Source organism: Xiphophorus hellerii, chromosome 18, assembly GCF_003331165.1.
Source record: "Xiphophorus hellerii strain 12219 chromosome 18, Xiphophorus_hellerii-4.1, whole genome shotgun sequence".
NCBI classification, from domain to species: Eukaryota; Metazoa; Chordata; class Actinopteri; order Cyprinodontiformes; family Poeciliidae; genus Xiphophorus; species Xiphophorus hellerii.
This window is the reverse complement of record NC_045689.1, coordinates 33,644,079-33,662,889: the sequence shown is the minus strand read 5'-3', so window position 1 is coordinate 33,662,889 and position 18,811 is coordinate 33,644,079. Positions and strand designations below refer to the sequence as shown.

Genomic DNA, 18,811 nt, shown 5'->3' with positions numbered 1-18,811 from the left:
ATTTGGGCTGAAACAATTAATCGGATTAATTGTGATAAATCAATTATTAACCCTCCTGCGGTCTTAGTGTGATGCTCAGGAGCAGCACAGCAGATGTCATCATGGGGGTGGGGAGCAGGAGGGACCATCAGCTCCCAAAACCACGCAGAAAAAAAAAAACTCATAAAAGTGCATGTAGGGTTAGTGCAACCCTGCTGGTAAAAAAAAAAGTCTTTGTACTGCGAAGTGAATCATGCAATCAGTGAACCATCTTGTGATATCCTTATTGTAGAACAAATCTGTCGTGGCACGTTTGGGCAACTAGGTTTTCCAATTGATATGCTTAATTTGTTGAGACAGGAATCGGGGACGTTGTCCCATGGTAATGAAAATTATGATCAGGAGCAGTAGTTAACAGCTTGTTTATGCTTTGCTATGTCAATGTTATGACAGATACCAATTATTAGAGAAAAACTGGGACAAAAGACAGATTGAATGTGGGTAAAGCCAGGTCCAGCCTGCTTCTGTGGAAATTATGAGGGTGAGTAGGCCAGACCCTTCCATAATCAAAATCCATATCACCTTAAGAGACCCTACAAAACTTGCTAGTGGGATCTGGAAAATGTAAGTACAGAAAGTCTGTTCTGGTGGATGGAAGAGATGGTCTGAATTTCCTCCTTCTCTCTCTTTCTTTTCAACTCCTATGGGATTCATAGTTCAGGTATTATTTAAGCTTTTGAGATGCTAATCAACTGCTCTCAGTCATAAAGACCATTTTGTTACTGTTGAGTTACATTTAATGGTGTTTAGAAGTTGTTTTTCCACTTCTGCTTCAGCATGCTGGTTTAATTAGATTTAAACACAATAAAATTAATACGTAATGTCATGTTTCCATTTTATTTCACAGCCCAGTAAGGAGATTAACTTCTAGATATCCTGAAACTCTTAAAACTCTTTTAGCAGCACTGCAAGTAGAAAAAAATTTAATAATCATGCAATGTTTCTGAAATAATTAGGAAAAGTCTGATATAAATTAGTTATTTTTTTGTCTGGAAGACAAAAGAACCCTGCTGGGTTTAGTACCAACACCAAAACGCAGAAGCTTATGTACCTTTCTGGGCAGTACAATGACTACAATGTGTTATTTTTTATTGCCAGACATGTTGCCTGTGACTCAGCTGTGTTGTTCCTGATATCATTGTCACATTTTGTACTGACCTCTTTCCACCGGGCTCCAGCACTGCTTGATATGTACACATTGGGCTTATTGGCCAGATTCCTGCCAACAGATCCTGCAGCCAGACAACAAAAAGGTGTTTCACACAGTGACAAAACCACACAGAGGCATAGGCACAGTCTTTGGGAATTTCCCCCCAAATATTTCAGGTTCTTTATTACTTCTGGCTGTAATTTGGCAGATGGGAAATCATATGTTGTACTTTTAGCAGATTTAAAAAGAAACATGAGTTATCAATGAAGCAATAATTAACAGACGACAAAAAGTAATAAAAGTAGGGATGCACAATAAATCAGCACTGATCAAAATCAGAATATATTAACCTCTCTTAATATATTAGCACTGGTTTGATGAATAAAACTGAACAGGTATTCACACCAAATATTTATTTTCATCTTGTTGCAGGAGTGAGGAGGGGGTGTGTGGGTGGAGGTGGGTGGGGCTGGGAAGTTGGGAGGCTTAGTCATGTGACAGTGGTAGTGAGCAAAGGACTGTGGGGAGTTTAACTGGAGAAGAGAAACAGTGGTGAAGTCAGTGTAGTGTGGAAGTCTTTTCAAGGCGTCAAGAGAGTGATGAATTGTATAATATACTTCACTGACATTTACCGATATATAAATAGGTACATTTCAGTTATCTGCCATAACAGCAATATTTATATCGGTAATTGAAATTTGCTCAAGTTTCCATACTGGTTCATGCCCAGTGCTTTTTCTTGGACCTGTTACACCTGAGACCAAATCTCAGATATTGAATGGATGAAAAAAGGTTAGCTAAGGTATTCAGTTTGGTTTCAAATTTACCCCAAACTGCTCTTGGTCTTAATGGCCACTAATGCCAGTCGATGCATATTCCACCAAGCACTATCCTGTCCTATTTACTGTCTCAACCACCGCATAAGTCCTGTTGTACTATTTTTTTATAGAAGGTACCAAATAGGGGGAATGTGTCCCTAATTTGGCATTTTGCACAGCTGAATAGTTGACAGGGGAGATTAAAGGATTCCTTATGTTTCTGATGAGGGATTAACATGATGTAAAGCTCAAAAAAGTCAATTTTACATAATACTGCCCCTTTAATTATTATGTTTCTTCATGTGAAAATGTGGGCCAACTTCTGCTGTGGTGTTCCTGTAACTCAGGGGTGTCAAACTCCAGTCCTCAAGGGCCGGTGTCCTGCAACTTTTAGATGTGCCTCTGCTGCACCACACCTGAACAGAATAATTAGGTCATTAGCAAGGCTCTGGAGAACTGATCTACACAAGGAGGAGGTAATTAAGCCATTTCATTACTAGTGGTTTATACCTGTGGCACATCCCTACTTAAGATGGAATACATACACACATATTCATGACATTCTTTGATTAAATTAATTTGTCTTAGGTGTAATTACAATAGTTAAAAAAATTATTTATACCAGGAGTCTTTCTCACCTGAGAATGTAGACCAGTACTGGGCTGAGTCCGTGCTTTCAAGTAATTTTATGTGAGAAGTTTCAAATAACTTATAAGTTGATGTAAAAATAATGTTTGTTTTAGATACAAAAATTATCATGCTCAGCAGCAAACTAATATGTCACCAACTATAGCTTAGAGTAGCTCATTGATATGTCAATGTAGTGTGTAGCCTGATGTAAAAAAATTTTGGTAGTCAAACATAGTGTAGTTTTAATTATTGCTATCAAACGTTATCAAACATGTCGTTTTGAAGCCAAAAAACCCTCCGAAACATTTAGGGCCAACCATAAGAATCAACTCATTTAAAGTTAAAGCTCAGTTTCACATAAATACAAACATTGTAACATAAATGTTTGGTTGTTGAACTGGACCATACAAGGTTCGCTATCAAGCTAAGTTTCTACACTGCCTGACCAAAAAAAAAGTCGCCACCAAAAAATGGTCACACTCTCTAATATTTTGTTGGACCGCCTTTAGCTTTGATTACAGCCCGCATTCGCTGTGACATTGTTTCAATAAGCTTCTGCAGTGTCACAAGATTTATTTCCATCCAGTGTTGCATTAATCTTTCACCAAGATCTTGTATTGATGATGGGAGAGTCTGACCACTGCGCAAAGCCTTCTCCAGCACATCCCAAAGATTCTCAATGGGGTTAAGGTCTGGACTCTGTGGTGGCCAATCCATGTGTGAAAAAGATGTCTCATGCTCCCTGAACCACTCTTTCACAATGTGAGCCCGATGAATCCTGGCATTGTCATCTTGGAATATGCCCGTTCCATTTGGGAAGACAAAATCCATTGATGGAATAACCTGGTCATTCAGTATATTCAGGTAGTCAGCTGACCTCATTCTTTGGGCACACAATGTTGCTGAACCTAGACCTGACCAACTGCAGCAACCCCAGATCATAGCACTGCCTCCACAGGCTTGTACAGTAGGCACTAGGCATGGTGGGTGCATCACTTCACCTGCCTCTCTTCTTACCCTGATGCGCCCATCACTCTGGAACAGGGTAAATCTGGACTCATCAGACCACATGACCCTCTTCCATTCCTCCAGAGTCCAATCTTTATGTTCCCTAGCAAACTGAAGCCTTTTTTTCTGGTTAGCCTTACTGATTAGAGGTTTTCTTACGGCTACACAGCTGTTCAATCCCAACCCCTTGAGTTCCCTTCGCACTGTGCGTGTGGAAATGCTTTTGCGTTCACAATTAAACATACTCCTGAATTCTACTGTTGTTTTTCTTCGATTTGATTTGACCAAACGTTTAAGTAATCGCCGATCACGATCATTCAGGATTTTTTTCCGACCACATTTCTTCCTGGAAGACGATGGTTCCCCACCATCCTTCCAGTTTTTAATGATGCGTTGGACAGTTCTTAACCCAATTCTAGTAGTTTCTGCAATCTCCTTAGATGTTTTCTCTGTTTGATGCATGCCAATAATTTGACCCTTCTTAAACAGACTAATGTCTTTTCCACGACCACAGGATGTGTCTTTTGCCATGGTTGTTTAAGAAATGAGGAGTTACTCATTGCATCAGCTGGGGTTAAATAACTTGTTGCCAGCTGAAAAATAATCGCCTATGCAGTACTTATCCAATAGGAGGCTTGTACCTATTTGCTTAGTTAAATCCAGGTGGCGGCTTTTTTTTTGGCCAGGCAGTGTATTAGGAGCTGCACAAATGTTTTTGATAAACATTACATTACCAAGACACATTAAAACATACCTTGATCTTGGCTTTTTTCTATTCTTTCTCTTTCTTTCTATCCCTGAAGGATAAGTCCTTTTTGCGACATTGTAAGTAGATACTGCTGTAAGTAGATAACATCTTCCACCGGTGATTTGGAGGTTTGAATGCGCACTGCACTGCAGCTCATATTACCATGCAGTGGGGTACCAACCGCGGCCAACAGGGACCCCCAAGAGCCTCCAAGAGCCCAAGCTTTTATAATACAGTTGTGTGTTTTTGTTAATATTATCACATAGAAATCATTACTAAAAAAAAACAGTTCCCCTTAAGGGGCCCTAAGCGGCCATTAAGTTTGCTTATGCCTTGGGCTGGCTCTATTAATAATAAGTTAATAAGTGTTAATAAGTGTTAATAAGTGATTGCTGTGGTAGATTAGCCATCGCTGCTATTAGCTAATCTAATACAGCGTTGGTTGAGTAGCAAAATTAAACAGCTGTTCTACTGATAATCTGTCAGAGTTGGTGTGTTTGGCAGGTCACCTTTTTTTTTTTTTTTTTTTACTGAACCAAAACACAAATTCAGCAACACATCTACATGTTGTCAAAGTCAACATAATAGCTGAAATACTTCTCTCCCTCACTATTTTTTAAATAAAACTTTATCTAGTCCTAGTGTTGACAATTAGTAGCAAAGCACTGCGTCCCTTCTTTTCTATAAATTTAAGATTTATCATGTTATATTGATAACTTGACAGCTAAGAATAGTAGTCATCATCAGCGAGCAGCTTTTTGCCCTCCAGCAGGGAGATGGGGATGGGAACTTGAGCGCATGACGTAATGCTGCAACAGGTCTATAGTATAAAATAACATTGGTAATTATTTAAAAATATAGTGATATATACATCATGTATTGTAATATAGCAAAAAAAATTCTGGATATTAAATATTTCAGCATACCGCCCAGCCCTACTTCGAACCTCTCCCCATTACTGAAATAACCGTCAACAAATATAGTAATCAATTAATTGATAACTGGAGTATACAGATTTAAAAAAGGCCATTTGATAAAAAAATCAACATATTCAAAGCAACAATTAAGCCAAAATTGTACAAGAAATATATAAAATTTGCATTTAAGAAAAAAACATTTCTCTGTTAATGTGTTTTAGACAAAACTCCTCAAGTGGCGGTTTTACCTTCACCTGCTTTGTTATAGTATTGCTTAAGTGGTTAAATGAAAAATCTGTAGAATGTGCCATTTTTTGATTAATCAATTAATCATAAGATTTTAAGTTAAAACCACAAACTTGAATGGATTTTATTGTACGTTTTCTGATAGATAAAGTATTGTGCAATTCATAAAGTGGAACATTTTCTAAGTAGCTTCAAAAACTCTGAACGATGTTTATGTATCTGAACCCTCATCAAAGGGATTCTTGGAAACTCTGCAGAGATCCACAGCTCAGGTGTGCTCTGTAAATCTGGCTTCTATGGAAGAGGCCATAAAAATCATGGTTAAAAAAAAAACCTGACATCAAACTTGATGTTTGCAAAAAGCCATGTGGAAGAAGCAGCCTTGGTGATTGTGAGTGTAGCAGGATTTTCTAACGTCTGTAACACTTCTGGCTCTCTCACCTGTGGCCATGATGAGTCCTGGAGCCGACTCTTTGGATAGAATGGACATCCTCCTCAACTGGATGTTAAACAGCTGGCTCCACCGCTGAGCCAAGTGGAGAGAGCAACCTTTACTGAGCTGGGGGAGGAGAAACGGAGGGAAGTCAGATGGAATGAGGAGAACAGGAGGACTCTATGCAGAAAATAGGAGTTATTCTATATTCTTTTCGGAGAAGAATATAGAACAAAAACTGCAATAATGCCAAGACACAGGATGCTGCACTATTTTCAGATTATACTGCTTGCTTTTTTAGCTTTAAAGGGGACACAAACAAAATCCAGTATATTTTAATTAATATTTTATTTTATTTTATTTTGAGTGCTTATGAGTGAACTAAATGTATATTTATTTTCTCCCCGTGCTGTGTAGATATCTTTATATTCTTTCCGGGTTATTTTCGTCAGTCTGTTCATATTTCTCTATTCGCTAAAACATTTTTCTTTTCTAAGATGTCAACCAAATTTGCTATTGAACTGCAAAACAAGGTTATTACTTCTGGCTAATCAGTTTTGTGAATTTACCATGTTTTTCCTTGCAGCAATTTTGTAGTCCAACTTCAGCTGTGCCAAATTTGGAAGTAATTAAGTCAAGATGTATTACATGTATTAACGCACACAATTCCATACATTGCTTCTGGCCTCTTTGAGGTGTCTGGATAAATTACTTTTCTTGGAAATGTATGCAGTTCAGCAGGAAAAGACAGTTTGCACTGAGCACTTAAGGGCGAGTGCTTCAGCAACCTCTGCCAGTATCAAGAGGGATTTTCCCAGACTTCGTGTGATTGAGGGTCAGTTCCTTCTCTTTTCTAAAGCAAGGTACACAGCAAAGTGGTTCTACCAGGTGTTTGCTAATTGCTGCTGGCTAGTCTGAAGGAGCTGAGTGCGTTTTGCACAGCTGAATGGTTGCCATGGAGATTAAGGGGTTTCTCAAACAACACAGGTGTGTTTTTGATGAGCGAACATTGTGACATGATGTAAAAATTAAAGCCAATTTTACATAATACTGCCACTAAATAATTAGGAAACTGTAATAATAATAATGTGAAGTTTTGGGGGGTTTTTTCTCAAGGGACAAATAAACTTTCCATTTGAAAGCACCAGGTGGTTTGGACCCTGCCGTACCTGGCAGTCCACCGTTCCTCCCAGGCTGTCAGCAGTAGGTGCCAGCAGCAACTCCCACGTCCCCCCCTTGTCAAATGTGATGACCGAGCGCATGTTGTCCTCGCTGACTGAGCCGTTGATGAGCGTGGCGATGAAAACGCCCCGGAGTCCCTCCACCCGATGCACGTCTGCAAACGGCTCGTTGGCAAAGTACCTGAAAGCCAGCCAAGCAACAGGAAGTTACTTAAAGGAATGGTCAATCAGAGGCATTGTTAAATTAAACATGCATAAATTCAGCTGCCAAATATCTGAAATAGCCAGCTCCAACAAAACAGTACATACAGCACTGATCTGATTAGCAGAGAACAGGGTGTCAGAGACACTAAATGAATCATCAGGAAGGATCACACCTGAACCAACGCTGGCTAATCCCCCCAATGAAGTTGAGAAAAGACAACAAATCATCAATAAATGGGAGCAGGCTGATGCTTCACATCGAATAACAGTTTTAGTGTCTCTATTGGATAAGGAAGCACATGCTGTCCGTGTTTGGATGGCCTTTGTTTTGTCACCATTACCAAGCATCTGCTTGCAGAGTTGAAGACTGTCCTCAGAGTCCCAGAGGTTACTATTGTAACGACCTTACTATTGGTATGTTATGGTTGCTGTTTGATAGTACAGCAAGGTCACAATGTTTAATGTTACATGACGCTAAATTAAATACTAGCAGTGTATGTGTTTCACTGTTATCCAATGACACAAAGGATTTAATCATGTTTTACCCACTCTTCGTTATGACAACTTGACATTAACCAAGAAATCATGATCTGACATAAATTTGTTATAAAAGTAATACTTTTATAACAAATTTAATAAATGTAAATTTGTTATAAAAGAATTACTTAAACTTTAGCTTTAATAACATAAAGCTACATAATTTTTAAAGTTTAATCAGTAATACTTTTATAACAGATTTATGTCAGATCATGATTTCTTGGTTAATGTCAAGTTGTCATACCAAAGACATTTTGAATAATGTCAACTTTGTATTAAAAGTGTCATGATTTACCAAATGACACTTTATGACAACAGTCATAAATATTCATGAAGACTTACTCATGTCCATGACAGGTGTTATGTGATGTTTATGACGGTCTCATGACAGTCTTATTCACAACCCTTCAAATTAAGTGTTACCAAAAAATGTGCGTTTTCTTTCATGATTGGGGCCTGCCATGCAAAGCAATGGCAGGAACCTATTACTATTCTCCCAATTCTTTATTTTTCATCCGTAACCGTTAATGCGGCTCATACCGCTGCGTGCACACCTACAAATGAGGTATCAAAACGTGCAGAAAATTCACGCCATTGGAGCTATTACTTTTGGTGGAATTCGGGGTTAACATGGCGACATAATTCGCAAAAAACTACGAAAAAACCCCCATTATAAGTCAATGGGAAAAATCCTTCAAATACCCTATTTTTGAGGATTTTCTGTGTCGTCACGAATTCACGTAGAAATGCCATTCAAATTCCATTTTGTAGATACGTCCGTGATCTCTTCGAAAGTGAAGACGGCTCGTCGATACCAATTACGGTTTGTCCACAATTTGTCTCTAAGTGACCCAAAGTTTTTCATTTTTCCTAAAATTAGAGTGTGTCTCTGACTGATTAGAGTGAGAAATGAAGACAATTTTTCACCCCAAATCATTTTTGAAATCGCCATCACGCCCACAAATATCGCACGATTGGTATCAAAATCGGTCCTGACATTGATACGCATGTCTGCTCCGGTAAAATGTTTTTGAAATTTATCTAGACCGTACGGTTTTCTTTCACGGTGCCTCAGAGCAAAGTAATGCGAAAGGATTTTCTGAAGCTGTCTCAGGCTCTCTCCCATGTATTTGACTACAATTTCAGATCTGTGCAAAACATTTCTTTCTCTCATCGCTGTAAATGCTCTGAGTGAGGTACAGATATGAATCTCGGGACTATCGCAGAAGACACATAGCCCTCTCATACGCTTCAAACGCTTTTCGAATATGTATTATGGTTCCCGAACGGGAAGGATTTGTTCACAATGCTTTTTTGGGGTAAAACTGGCTGGCTCAAACAGACAATTGTCTGCCCAGCCTCTCTCACTAACAGTTCACATTTTGCTGAGAAAATTATTTACCATAGCAACGGAACTCAAGAGGCTATTGGCTGCTGGTTAGGACTACAAATACGCATCACTGTAGTTCTATCTATAGTGGAACACTCAGTTGAAACAGAGGTTGACTGAACTGGCCTTTAGAACTACTTGCTGCTATGGGCTGTATATAACTGATTTAACTCAGTAACTGTTACACATGGGATTAGTTTGGAACTTTAAAATTAAGCATACTGAAAATTTCAAATTAAAAGCCTTGACAATTTTTAGATCAGGTATTTGCTCTTTTGGGCATTATGTGACTTTTTTATCCAAAGCACTGATACACATAGGATTAGATTGGCGCTTTGAAATGAAGCTTAACAAAAATTTCAAAATAAAAGCCTTTAATATTTTTACATCAACTACTTGTGTTTTGAGCATTATATAACTATTTTAACCCAAGGACTATTACACATGGGATTAGTTTGGCCCTTTGAAATGAAGTTTAACAAAAATTCCAAAATAAAAGCCTTGACAAAATTTTAAATCATACTGAATGGTGCACGTCCACCTTACTTAACGTTCTTGTGATTCTCCACATGCTATTGATTACATTGCAGCGTTCTTTAGCATCCATGCTAATTTCTAGCATGACAACGCCGGGCCCAAACCGACGGGCACACTTTGGCAGGCCCCGGCTAAATTTCTTCAGGAATTTTCTAGTTTTATTTTTTATTTATAAAAAATTTTAAAAAATGTAATAAAAAACTAAATGTGGATCACATTGAGCAGTCTTTACTGCAATTCCTCTAAACAGTGTTTGGTACATACCCACTAATCTGCTAATGCCAACAGCAGAGCAATTTTTTTATTTAGCACTTTACAAACAATTAGTGCACTTAGCTTCAGCTAAATTCCTTTTTCCAGATAAATTCTACAGCACCAATTTACTTGGTTGGTTTGTAGTAAACTGAAAGTGACAGTCTACATTGAGAAGATGCAGTGTTTGTGAAAACATGTTGGATTCTCAGACATTACCAAAATCGTCTGAATTTTTTGTTTTACATGTTGAGAGAAGTACTTCTCCTCAAACCTCACAAATATATATATTTTAAAAAAGGTCACATTTGCAGTAGAAAACAGTCTTTGTGCTGAATTATTGTGCTGATGTCAGCTTCTCACCATGGCACACAGCCCCATAGCGAAGCAGAATCCTCAGAGTTTGAATTAATAAAGATATAAATGTGTATCAGATCCACAGCATTTAACCTTTCAGTGGTTGTGGCTTGATGGTCGTTCAGGAGGTTTCACTTCTGCTGCTGGGTCAAAGATGTACAGTTGTATCACTGTGTGACTGAAACCATTTTCATATATCTGAGCTAATGCAAAGACTGAGTTGGGGGGGCGTGGCCAGCAGCAGCTCTTTGCATAATCCAGACATTGCACTAAAATAGCGCATTCCTAAATGAACTCAAAACAGGCAGAACTGATCTGGTGAATTCTCAATATCTGAGAATAATTTTGTGTATTAAAAGTAATGTATATGTTTTGCATAGGCCACTGACCTATTCCAGCTTGAATCTATCCAGGCATAATAGTGGATTTTAAATGCTAAAAATATTTCAGTCATCATCAAGCAATCCTATTTAGACATTACTTTAAGTTGAAAGTGTATTATCAATGTGAAATTCTGAAAATTTGTTATCAAATCAGGTAAATCTTACTTAATAAACAATTTGTCAATAACACCTCTTGGTGTTATTTGTGTGTGTGGGCGTGGGTGTGTGTGTGTGTTTGCAGTACCGGATAAGTGTGTTGCTGCCTGAGCCCCCAGGACTGTAGTAGAGCACATTCTCAAGTGACAGAGAGAAGGACAGGCCCTGTGTGTCTGAGATGTACAGATGTGTGGCATTGTTTGTGTGGTTCACACAAACAAACACCTGGTCCTCTGATGCATCCGCAATGTAGTACTCCTGTTGGATGGGCGAGGGAAGCAGCAGGTCACTTAGAGTTCAGACCACAAAGTCACATCTCACACACACACCCACCCACACACACACACACACACACTCAAAGCACAGTGAACATCACTGCCTAGCACACCAACACAGTGATGTTTAAGCTGAACTTGATCTATACCTGCAACAATTGTCCCAGAGTTGCATCTCTGTCTGATTTTTTAGAAACAGGAACAACCCTGTGCATTTTAAAACTCACTGTGATTGGATGCCGGGTCATGAACTGGGCAGCTTTCATCGGCTGGCGGTTGTAGGAGACCCAGAGCTGAACAGACGATGAGTTATGGCTGCCCAGCAATCTCTGGGAAGGTCATAGAGACAGAGAAAGAGACAGAAAGAGACTCCTCCATACAGGGGCTGATATCAGGAACTTTCAACTAAATCACCCAACACAAATCCAAAAATCTTCCTTTCACTGAAAAAAAGAGAGCGCAACTTCTAAACCCAAGTTATCTACTGATATTTTAGAAACTGAATTTCGTCTATTAAAAGCTGATATATTGTAGTGGTGTGGCAAGAGAAAAATACATTTTCATAAGAACCATGACTAATTTACTACAATTCAGATTCAATAATTATTAAAAAAAAGTTTAATAAAATAAGACAAATGCGCTGGATTTTGGCCTCCATTTTGAAACCACCAAGTATGCTCCAATATGAAAATTTTGGGCTGGAATTTCGTTCCGCAACCAGAAAGAGACGTGTTATTCAATGACAGTTGAGACATATCCTCATGCACGACATAGTAAATTTCAAGTTGGCAATGAATTAAGTTTTATTCTATTCTCTATTGGCAACAACATCAATATTGTTTAAGGGTGGGCATTTATTGTATTGTTTATTTATCGTGATAAATTTCTTATTATGATAAGAATTTTTAATCATCATTGCAATGATAAATACCAGTTAATGATGCCTGCATTGTTGGGATAGTGAGTTTTACTATTTCCTCCACTGTTTGTTCAATGACAGCAGTTTAGTACATCAATGAACTAAAATTACGCTTCTTTATGTGGCTGCTATACTTAAACACATTACAAATGAGAATGTTTGTCAAGAGCAGTGTTTGTGTTTCTGGAGTTATCATTGCGGTGTCATGCAGTGAGAGCAAGACAGTTACCTAAAAAATATATGAAACAGTAATAAATAGTTCTTATCATCACTTTTAGCGTTATTACAATTATACCACAAAATATTGCAATAAAACTTTAAGTTTTTATTTATCAGATTGATACCAATGCTAGTACCAATATATTGTGTATGGCTAAAAAAAAATGACTACCTTTCCCTTGTGTAGTTGAGCTTTATTGTAAAGGTAGTTGGGTCCCCACCTGGAAATGTCTCAGTCCAACTGCCGTCTCTAACTGCTGTCTGCTCTTGCTGCAAAGTTTTAGCATCAGGGATCCTTTTGAGCTGTAAACCAGTCTGCATCAATTTACACCAGCAGTCTCTCTTATAAGGGCTTTCAACTCTTTGGGAGAAATGGAAATCCATATTATTTTATAAAGTTGCAATATATTTTTGGGAGGACATGGAGTCCTTTCATTAACTTTACTAAGGACTTAGACTGGTCAGAGGGGTTGTTGGACTCATGATTTTCTGGAACCTGCCGTGTGCCTTGCTGAATAGACGCGTACGGTTATATCCAACCTGTTTGTAAATGCTCAAATACCCGTTTTGAGAAGCTGTGTTTTTTATTCCTTTGTTGGTTAATTTAACTTTTTATTTTGCTTTTCATTTCATCTGACATGAGAAAGAATAATTACTGTCATTTAATAACTACTAAGAAAACTTGTTCAGACATGATAGTAAGTTCAAAGTGGAAAATGTTAATAAAATATTTTGGTAAAAAAAATAAATAATAAAAAAATAGGGTTCCGTGCTCTGCTGGGGGCGAGCAAACGGCCATATCTTGTATTGGCCGTCCACTCGCTACTGCAGGCTTGGAACCCTAAAGAATGAAAAAACAGAGTAAATACAATAGGGTTGGCCTTCCAGTTATGGCAGTCATGTGAGAGGACATGTTTTCACCGCTCCACTGTTCCTTATATTTTTACATTTTCTGTCAACTTAACATTTTTAAATACAAAAACACGGTTGGCCCTGGTGGACCGTCATGACACTCTGATCACCAGAGGCTTATTAAGTTTTCTGGGGGAAACGCAGAGGTGGGTTGATCAATGTTGATGACAGTTTGCCTACTAGAATACTTTATCCCTAAACTAAAATATTGCTACAACCCACTGTCTGTTTGTTAGGAAACACACAGTGCTTCTACTTCCTCTGCCTGGGTACAACCGCCAATGTAGTCACATAGCTGTACACAACAATCTGACAGTAAGGCCATGTTTTAGAAGCCTCTATAAAAGCATGCAGAGCTTTGAAGGGGGGATTAAATTCTACTCCAATCACCACTTCCTGTTTGCTCTTGATCTGTTTGTCTTTGCAAACAATCTGCAGATTGCTACAGAGGGCCAGACTGCTGAGTGTCATCAGGACTTCCATTACAGCCAGTTATCTTCAATGTTCCTCCATCATGAGAACAAAGGCAGAGATGTTCCAGGTTCAATTAGCAGTCAATTCCTGAGAGATAAATGTCTCTCTTACTGGCTCTTCAATTAGCTAAAGCATCTTGGGTTTGCCAGAGGCACCAGTAGGATTCCATTATTCCAATCATGTCAAAGAGAAGGGATAAAAAGAACTGTTTTCCCTGCAGCTGATGACCAATGAACACAAGAAAGACCCCGGTGCTGGATAGAAGGGCCGGGCAGGATTGATGCAATCCAGTCCGATCTAACCAAGATCTTGTCCATTAACCAAGTAATCGACAAGGTCAGCCAGTCAATGATGTCAAAATAAAGGAAGATTGAATGTCTACGCTGTTGTTAACAATGCACATTGACCGGCCACCTTATTAGGTATATAGGAAAAAGACCCAACATATATATATATATATATATATATATATATATATATATATATAAAACCCTAACTCTCTCTCTCTATAAATATATACAGTATATACAGTATATACACACACATTTAATTTTTTTTTTTGTCAAAACAATAGAAAGATCTCAGAAAGCAACATATCAGGTTCTGGTCTAAAATCATTTAAGAGCAGCTGAGAAAACTGACATATTGGTGCTTTTTCCACTGAAAGCCGTTTCACAGACTTTCAGTAGAAATGTGAAAGAAAATACGTTATTACAGAACTCTACATTTTTTGTGGCTGAAATACATGAGATACATATCACAGTGTATCAGATAATATGGAAATACCAAAGTTGTCCAAGCTAAAGCCATGTAGAAGTGAATCTTATGTCTACAGTAAGCAGGACACAAACAGTATCTCTCAGAGCTCACAGCAAACAGTAGTATTCAGTGACATTAAAAAAAGATTGGATGTTCTCTGCATATGATTTTCTCAAGATCACCAGATTGGTGTGGGTGCTTGTGTGTGTGTTAAACCTGATTCCATCCACAAAGGCATGCATCTGAAGGACAACTTATCTCAAGAAAATCCCTGGGAAAAACAATATGCGGAAAATGTCCATTCTCGCCTTTCATATTTTTCAATTTTAGCACTTGGAATTTTTTTTCTAGCGACACACTGACAGTCTTTGATGTAAAAAATCTTTTTAAATTACCTCTCAGATTGCCTGACTGTTAATGGAAACATGACGGAGGCATGTCAGAGTTTTGTGGGCGGGGCGCTAGGCTCCTCCCACTTACCCGTGTGGTTGTAGCGAACATGTACTTGTCTCTCAGCTGGAAGCTGTCCACCTGCTCCAGGATCACTTTCCGGTTCTGTTCGCTCTGGAAGAAATCGGTGCTACTTAGTATGGTGGAGACGCCTTGGGGCTCATGTCTCTGGACCAGCACTGTGGTGGAGGGGTCGTAGGGCTCCACACCCCTGAGACGGAGGAGGAGAACAAGAAGGATTGAGACAGACAGGTGAAGGAACAGGGGGAGGAAGGAGATAAGAAATAAATCCAAATCAGCTTTTATGTTCTCCAAACTAAACTTTTCTGAATTTTATTTTGTTTTTCCTTTTGAAAGCCTGAAATTTTTATTTATTCATTTTCTGTTGAGCATAGGATTATGCTCTCCTTACCCCTTCATAATACCTGAGGGGGATCTTACCTGTGTTATGATTACGGTGAAAATCTCAGCTACATATATATACAAAATTAAATCTGACAGCAAGACTGGACATAAAAACCATTTTTAGGTCGCATTTAGAATAGAATAGAATTTATTGTTTGCATAGATACTTTATAAAGAGATTATGAGTCGACGTCATGTTGCCTCATCATCTACTCTAAAGTGCGTGTTGCATTCAGAACGCAGACAAAAACACATTATTCTAACTATTTAAACTATTTACATTTAGGCTAATAAAATAATTTACAATTCCCTGGAGGCACAGGTCACCTCTCTTCTTATTGAGAGCTGATGACCTTACTGTGAACAAATTATTTTAATATTGCTAGTAACCAATGTCAGAGATGGTTGGGCCATTTTTTCATTATCAACTCAACGGCATTTAATACTTATGGGCCATTAAGACACATATCATTCAATAATGTCAATTTGGTAGAATAACTTATTTTATCACTGTGATAAACAGTTGTAGTACGCTGACAATTCAATCTGGAGAGACTCAGACGGAAAAAACAGTGATTAAAAAGGTTTATTGACATGCATGAATTTAAAGTTCTTTGGCGCTCGGGCCCCGACTGAGGACATCGAGCTGTGAATTGCAATAAGCTCGGATGAGCATTCCCGATGTAGGTTAGGAATGTCATCCCCCAAAAAGGAGGCTGAGGCCAGGGCCAAGGCCGGGGAATTAGTATCAGGGTCAGAGTGTAATGTGGGGGAGCTACGCTAACTCAGGGCTTACAGGCTAGGACTTAAGGAGATTGTAGTAGGTGATGTTATTGTGATAGGGGTAAATTATGAAGCTGATGGATAACGGTCAGCTGGGGATGCCGCTAGGCGTGTATTGGCGAGATGCTGGTAGATGAAAGACACTGGGATGGTGCGAGGAATGAAATGACGGGATGTGGGTAGATGAAGGCCAGCTGGGGAAGCGGCGCGGCATTAAATAGCGGCATGCTGGTAGATGGAGGCCAGCTGGGGAAGAGGCGTGGCGTTAAATAGCGGGATGCTGGTAGATGAAGGCCAGCTGGGGATGCTGCTGTGCATGAAATGACTGGATGCTGGTAGATGTAGTCCAGCCGGGGACGCCGCTATGCGTGAAATGACTGGATGCTGGTAGATGAAGGCCAGCTGGGGACGCCGCTATGCATGAAAAGACTGGATGCTGGTAGATGTAGGCCAGCTGGGGACGCCGCTATGTGTGAAAAGACTGGATGCTGGTAGATGTGGGCCAGCTTGGGGGCGCCGCTATGAATGAAATGGCAGGATGCTGGTAGATGAAGGCCAGCTTAGGGGCACCGCTTTGAGTGTAATGGCAGGATGCTGGTAGATGAAGGCAAGCTTAGGGGCGCCGCTTTGAGTGAAATGGCAGGATGCTGGTAGATGAAGGCCGACTGGTGATGCTATGAAATAGCATGCCAATTAGAAATAATATCCCCCCAAAAAATGAAGGCTGAGGCTGGGGCAGAAGCTGGGAGTTAGAGACTGGGAAAGTGAGAAAAGGCCGGGAAGCTACGCCAACTAGGGGCTTAAGGGCTGGAACTTTAAGGAGTCTATACAGGGTAACGTTACTGATGGTAGGGGAAAATGATCTGAAGCCAGTGGATGAAGGTCAGCTGGAGACATAGTTGGGCGTGGAATGGCCAGATGCTTGTAGAGTAGACCGGCTGTAATGATGTTTTAGCTGTAGGAAAGAGGCCAGCTGTGTGTTACTGAGATAGCGAGAATAGGATGGGAGAGGGAATAGATTAGAACATGAGAAGATAGCTGCCTGCTACTGGAGGTGAGATGCTAGAACTAGGATTAGATCCGCAAGGTGACGTTAGAGGATGCGAGATATGGGGACATTCTGGAATGAAACTTAAAATAGGGGAGTGAAGGACAACGGGAAAAGATGAGCATAACATTTGCTGGATGAGAGTATGCACTTTGCGTGAGGTTGACCAACCACCACCAGTCAATTGCGCAGTGCTCATCAGGCACTGAGGGAAGCTATGAAGACGGAGACGAGATACATAAAATTATATGAATGCTGAAGATGACTATGGAGCTGTTGGCGTAAGGTCGAGAGAATACCTTGAATACTATACTGGTTAAACGTGATCTAAAGAGTTGAATGATGTCGTATATAAATTATAGCCTCAAGGTTGCGAGAATGCAGGGGCTTGGAACGATGGATGAGCATGAAGAGGAAACTAAGACTGGAAATGAGGATGAGAAACTGAGGAACTATAGGGAATAAAAAACGGTGCGAGACGTGGATGAGGGTTTGAAATAAATTATTTTGTCTAGTAGCTGGACTGGACTGAAAGAGGGCTGGGAGAGACAGCTTATCAGCGAGAGCGTTAGAATGGCAGGATGCTGGTAGATGAAGGCCAGCTGGGGAAGCGAGAGTGTTCGAATGGCAGGATGTTAGTAGATGAAGGCCAGATCTGCGATAAGCAGAGGTGATTAGATTGATTAGTGGCAATTGAATTGATTAATGGCAAATGATGGCAAGGAAAATGGTGGAGATTCGGCTTTGTGGGTCAAACATGATAGCTTATGGCGGAGAGCGGCGATGTGGGGATGCTTGCAGAAATGACCCCTCAGGAAACAGGTTACAGAAGTGGAACGGGTTTCGTAGAATGCTGAGGACTCGAGCTGCTGAAATGGAGGTTGGAGCTGAACCAGCTGGTGGAGATTCCCCCTCAAAAGGGCCATGCCCGACAGGCTGGATAGAATGGGAAAATTAGAGAGGAGGTGCCATCCTGGATTCCCAGTGATAAGGAGGTGCTGGCTTCACCCCCAAGGGGGTTGAGAATAAGGGCGGTAGTAAACTTTTTTTTTTAATCAAATGATATGTAAAGCTTTTGCACTTGTGAAACGTACCATGCAAACTAACTTGACTTGGACCTAAGCAATGATGTTGGAGGTTCTGTTCCTCCGGAGGGGGCTGTGGCTTCAGAACAGCTTGCGAGTGCTGGTAGTTTGTTGTTAACGGACAGCAGGGATGACTTGTAGGTGCCTTATGATGATTGGCTCGGAAGAGGGACTGGAACGAATGCGCGAGAGTGAAACCTGGGAAAGCTAGAGGATATGCTGCATAGACCTAGAAGTGACAGGATGGCCTGGGAATAGCGTGCGAATTCGGACAATTTTTTGGTGAGAGATGAAGCTTAGAAGCGCCAGCAGGGACATGAGCTTGAAATGTCGGCATACGAGGCAGTTTATTGTTGGCGGCGAACAGCCGTGGTTAAGCAAGTTATCAGGGGGCATGGACTTATTTTGGGGGCAAAATGAATCTACGTGGCTGAACGTAGGAAACGACTCGGTAGCCGCAGGCTACTTGTTAACGGCTTAAGGTGCTGTAATATTA

At 39.9% G+C, this 18,811-nt stretch overlaps 1 protein-coding gene across 6 annotated transcripts in view; it reads right to left on the bottom strand.

Moving 5' to 3' along the window:
- sorl1 (sortilin-related receptor, L(DLR class) A repeats containing) overlaps nt 1–18,811 on the bottom strand; it is a 177,394-nt gene that overhangs the window by 108,917 nt on the left and 49,666 nt on the right. For all 6 annotated transcript variants that reach the window (XM_032590816.1, XM_032590818.1, XM_032590814.1 and 3 more), the window contains exons 6-11: nt 15,025–15,205; nt 11,489–11,590; nt 11,075–11,244; nt 7,159–7,351; nt 5,998–6,115; nt 1,198–1,271 (exon numbers count right to left, since the gene is read on the bottom strand). In XM_032590816.1, the coding sequence (XP_032446707.1) occupies nt 1,198–1,271; nt 5,998–6,115; nt 7,159–7,351; nt 11,075–11,244; nt 11,489–11,590; nt 15,025–15,205 (838 nt within the window). The remainder of the gene's footprint in view (nt 1–1,197; nt 1,272–5,997; nt 6,116–7,158; nt 7,352–11,074; nt 11,245–11,488; nt 11,591–15,024; nt 15,206–18,811) is intronic.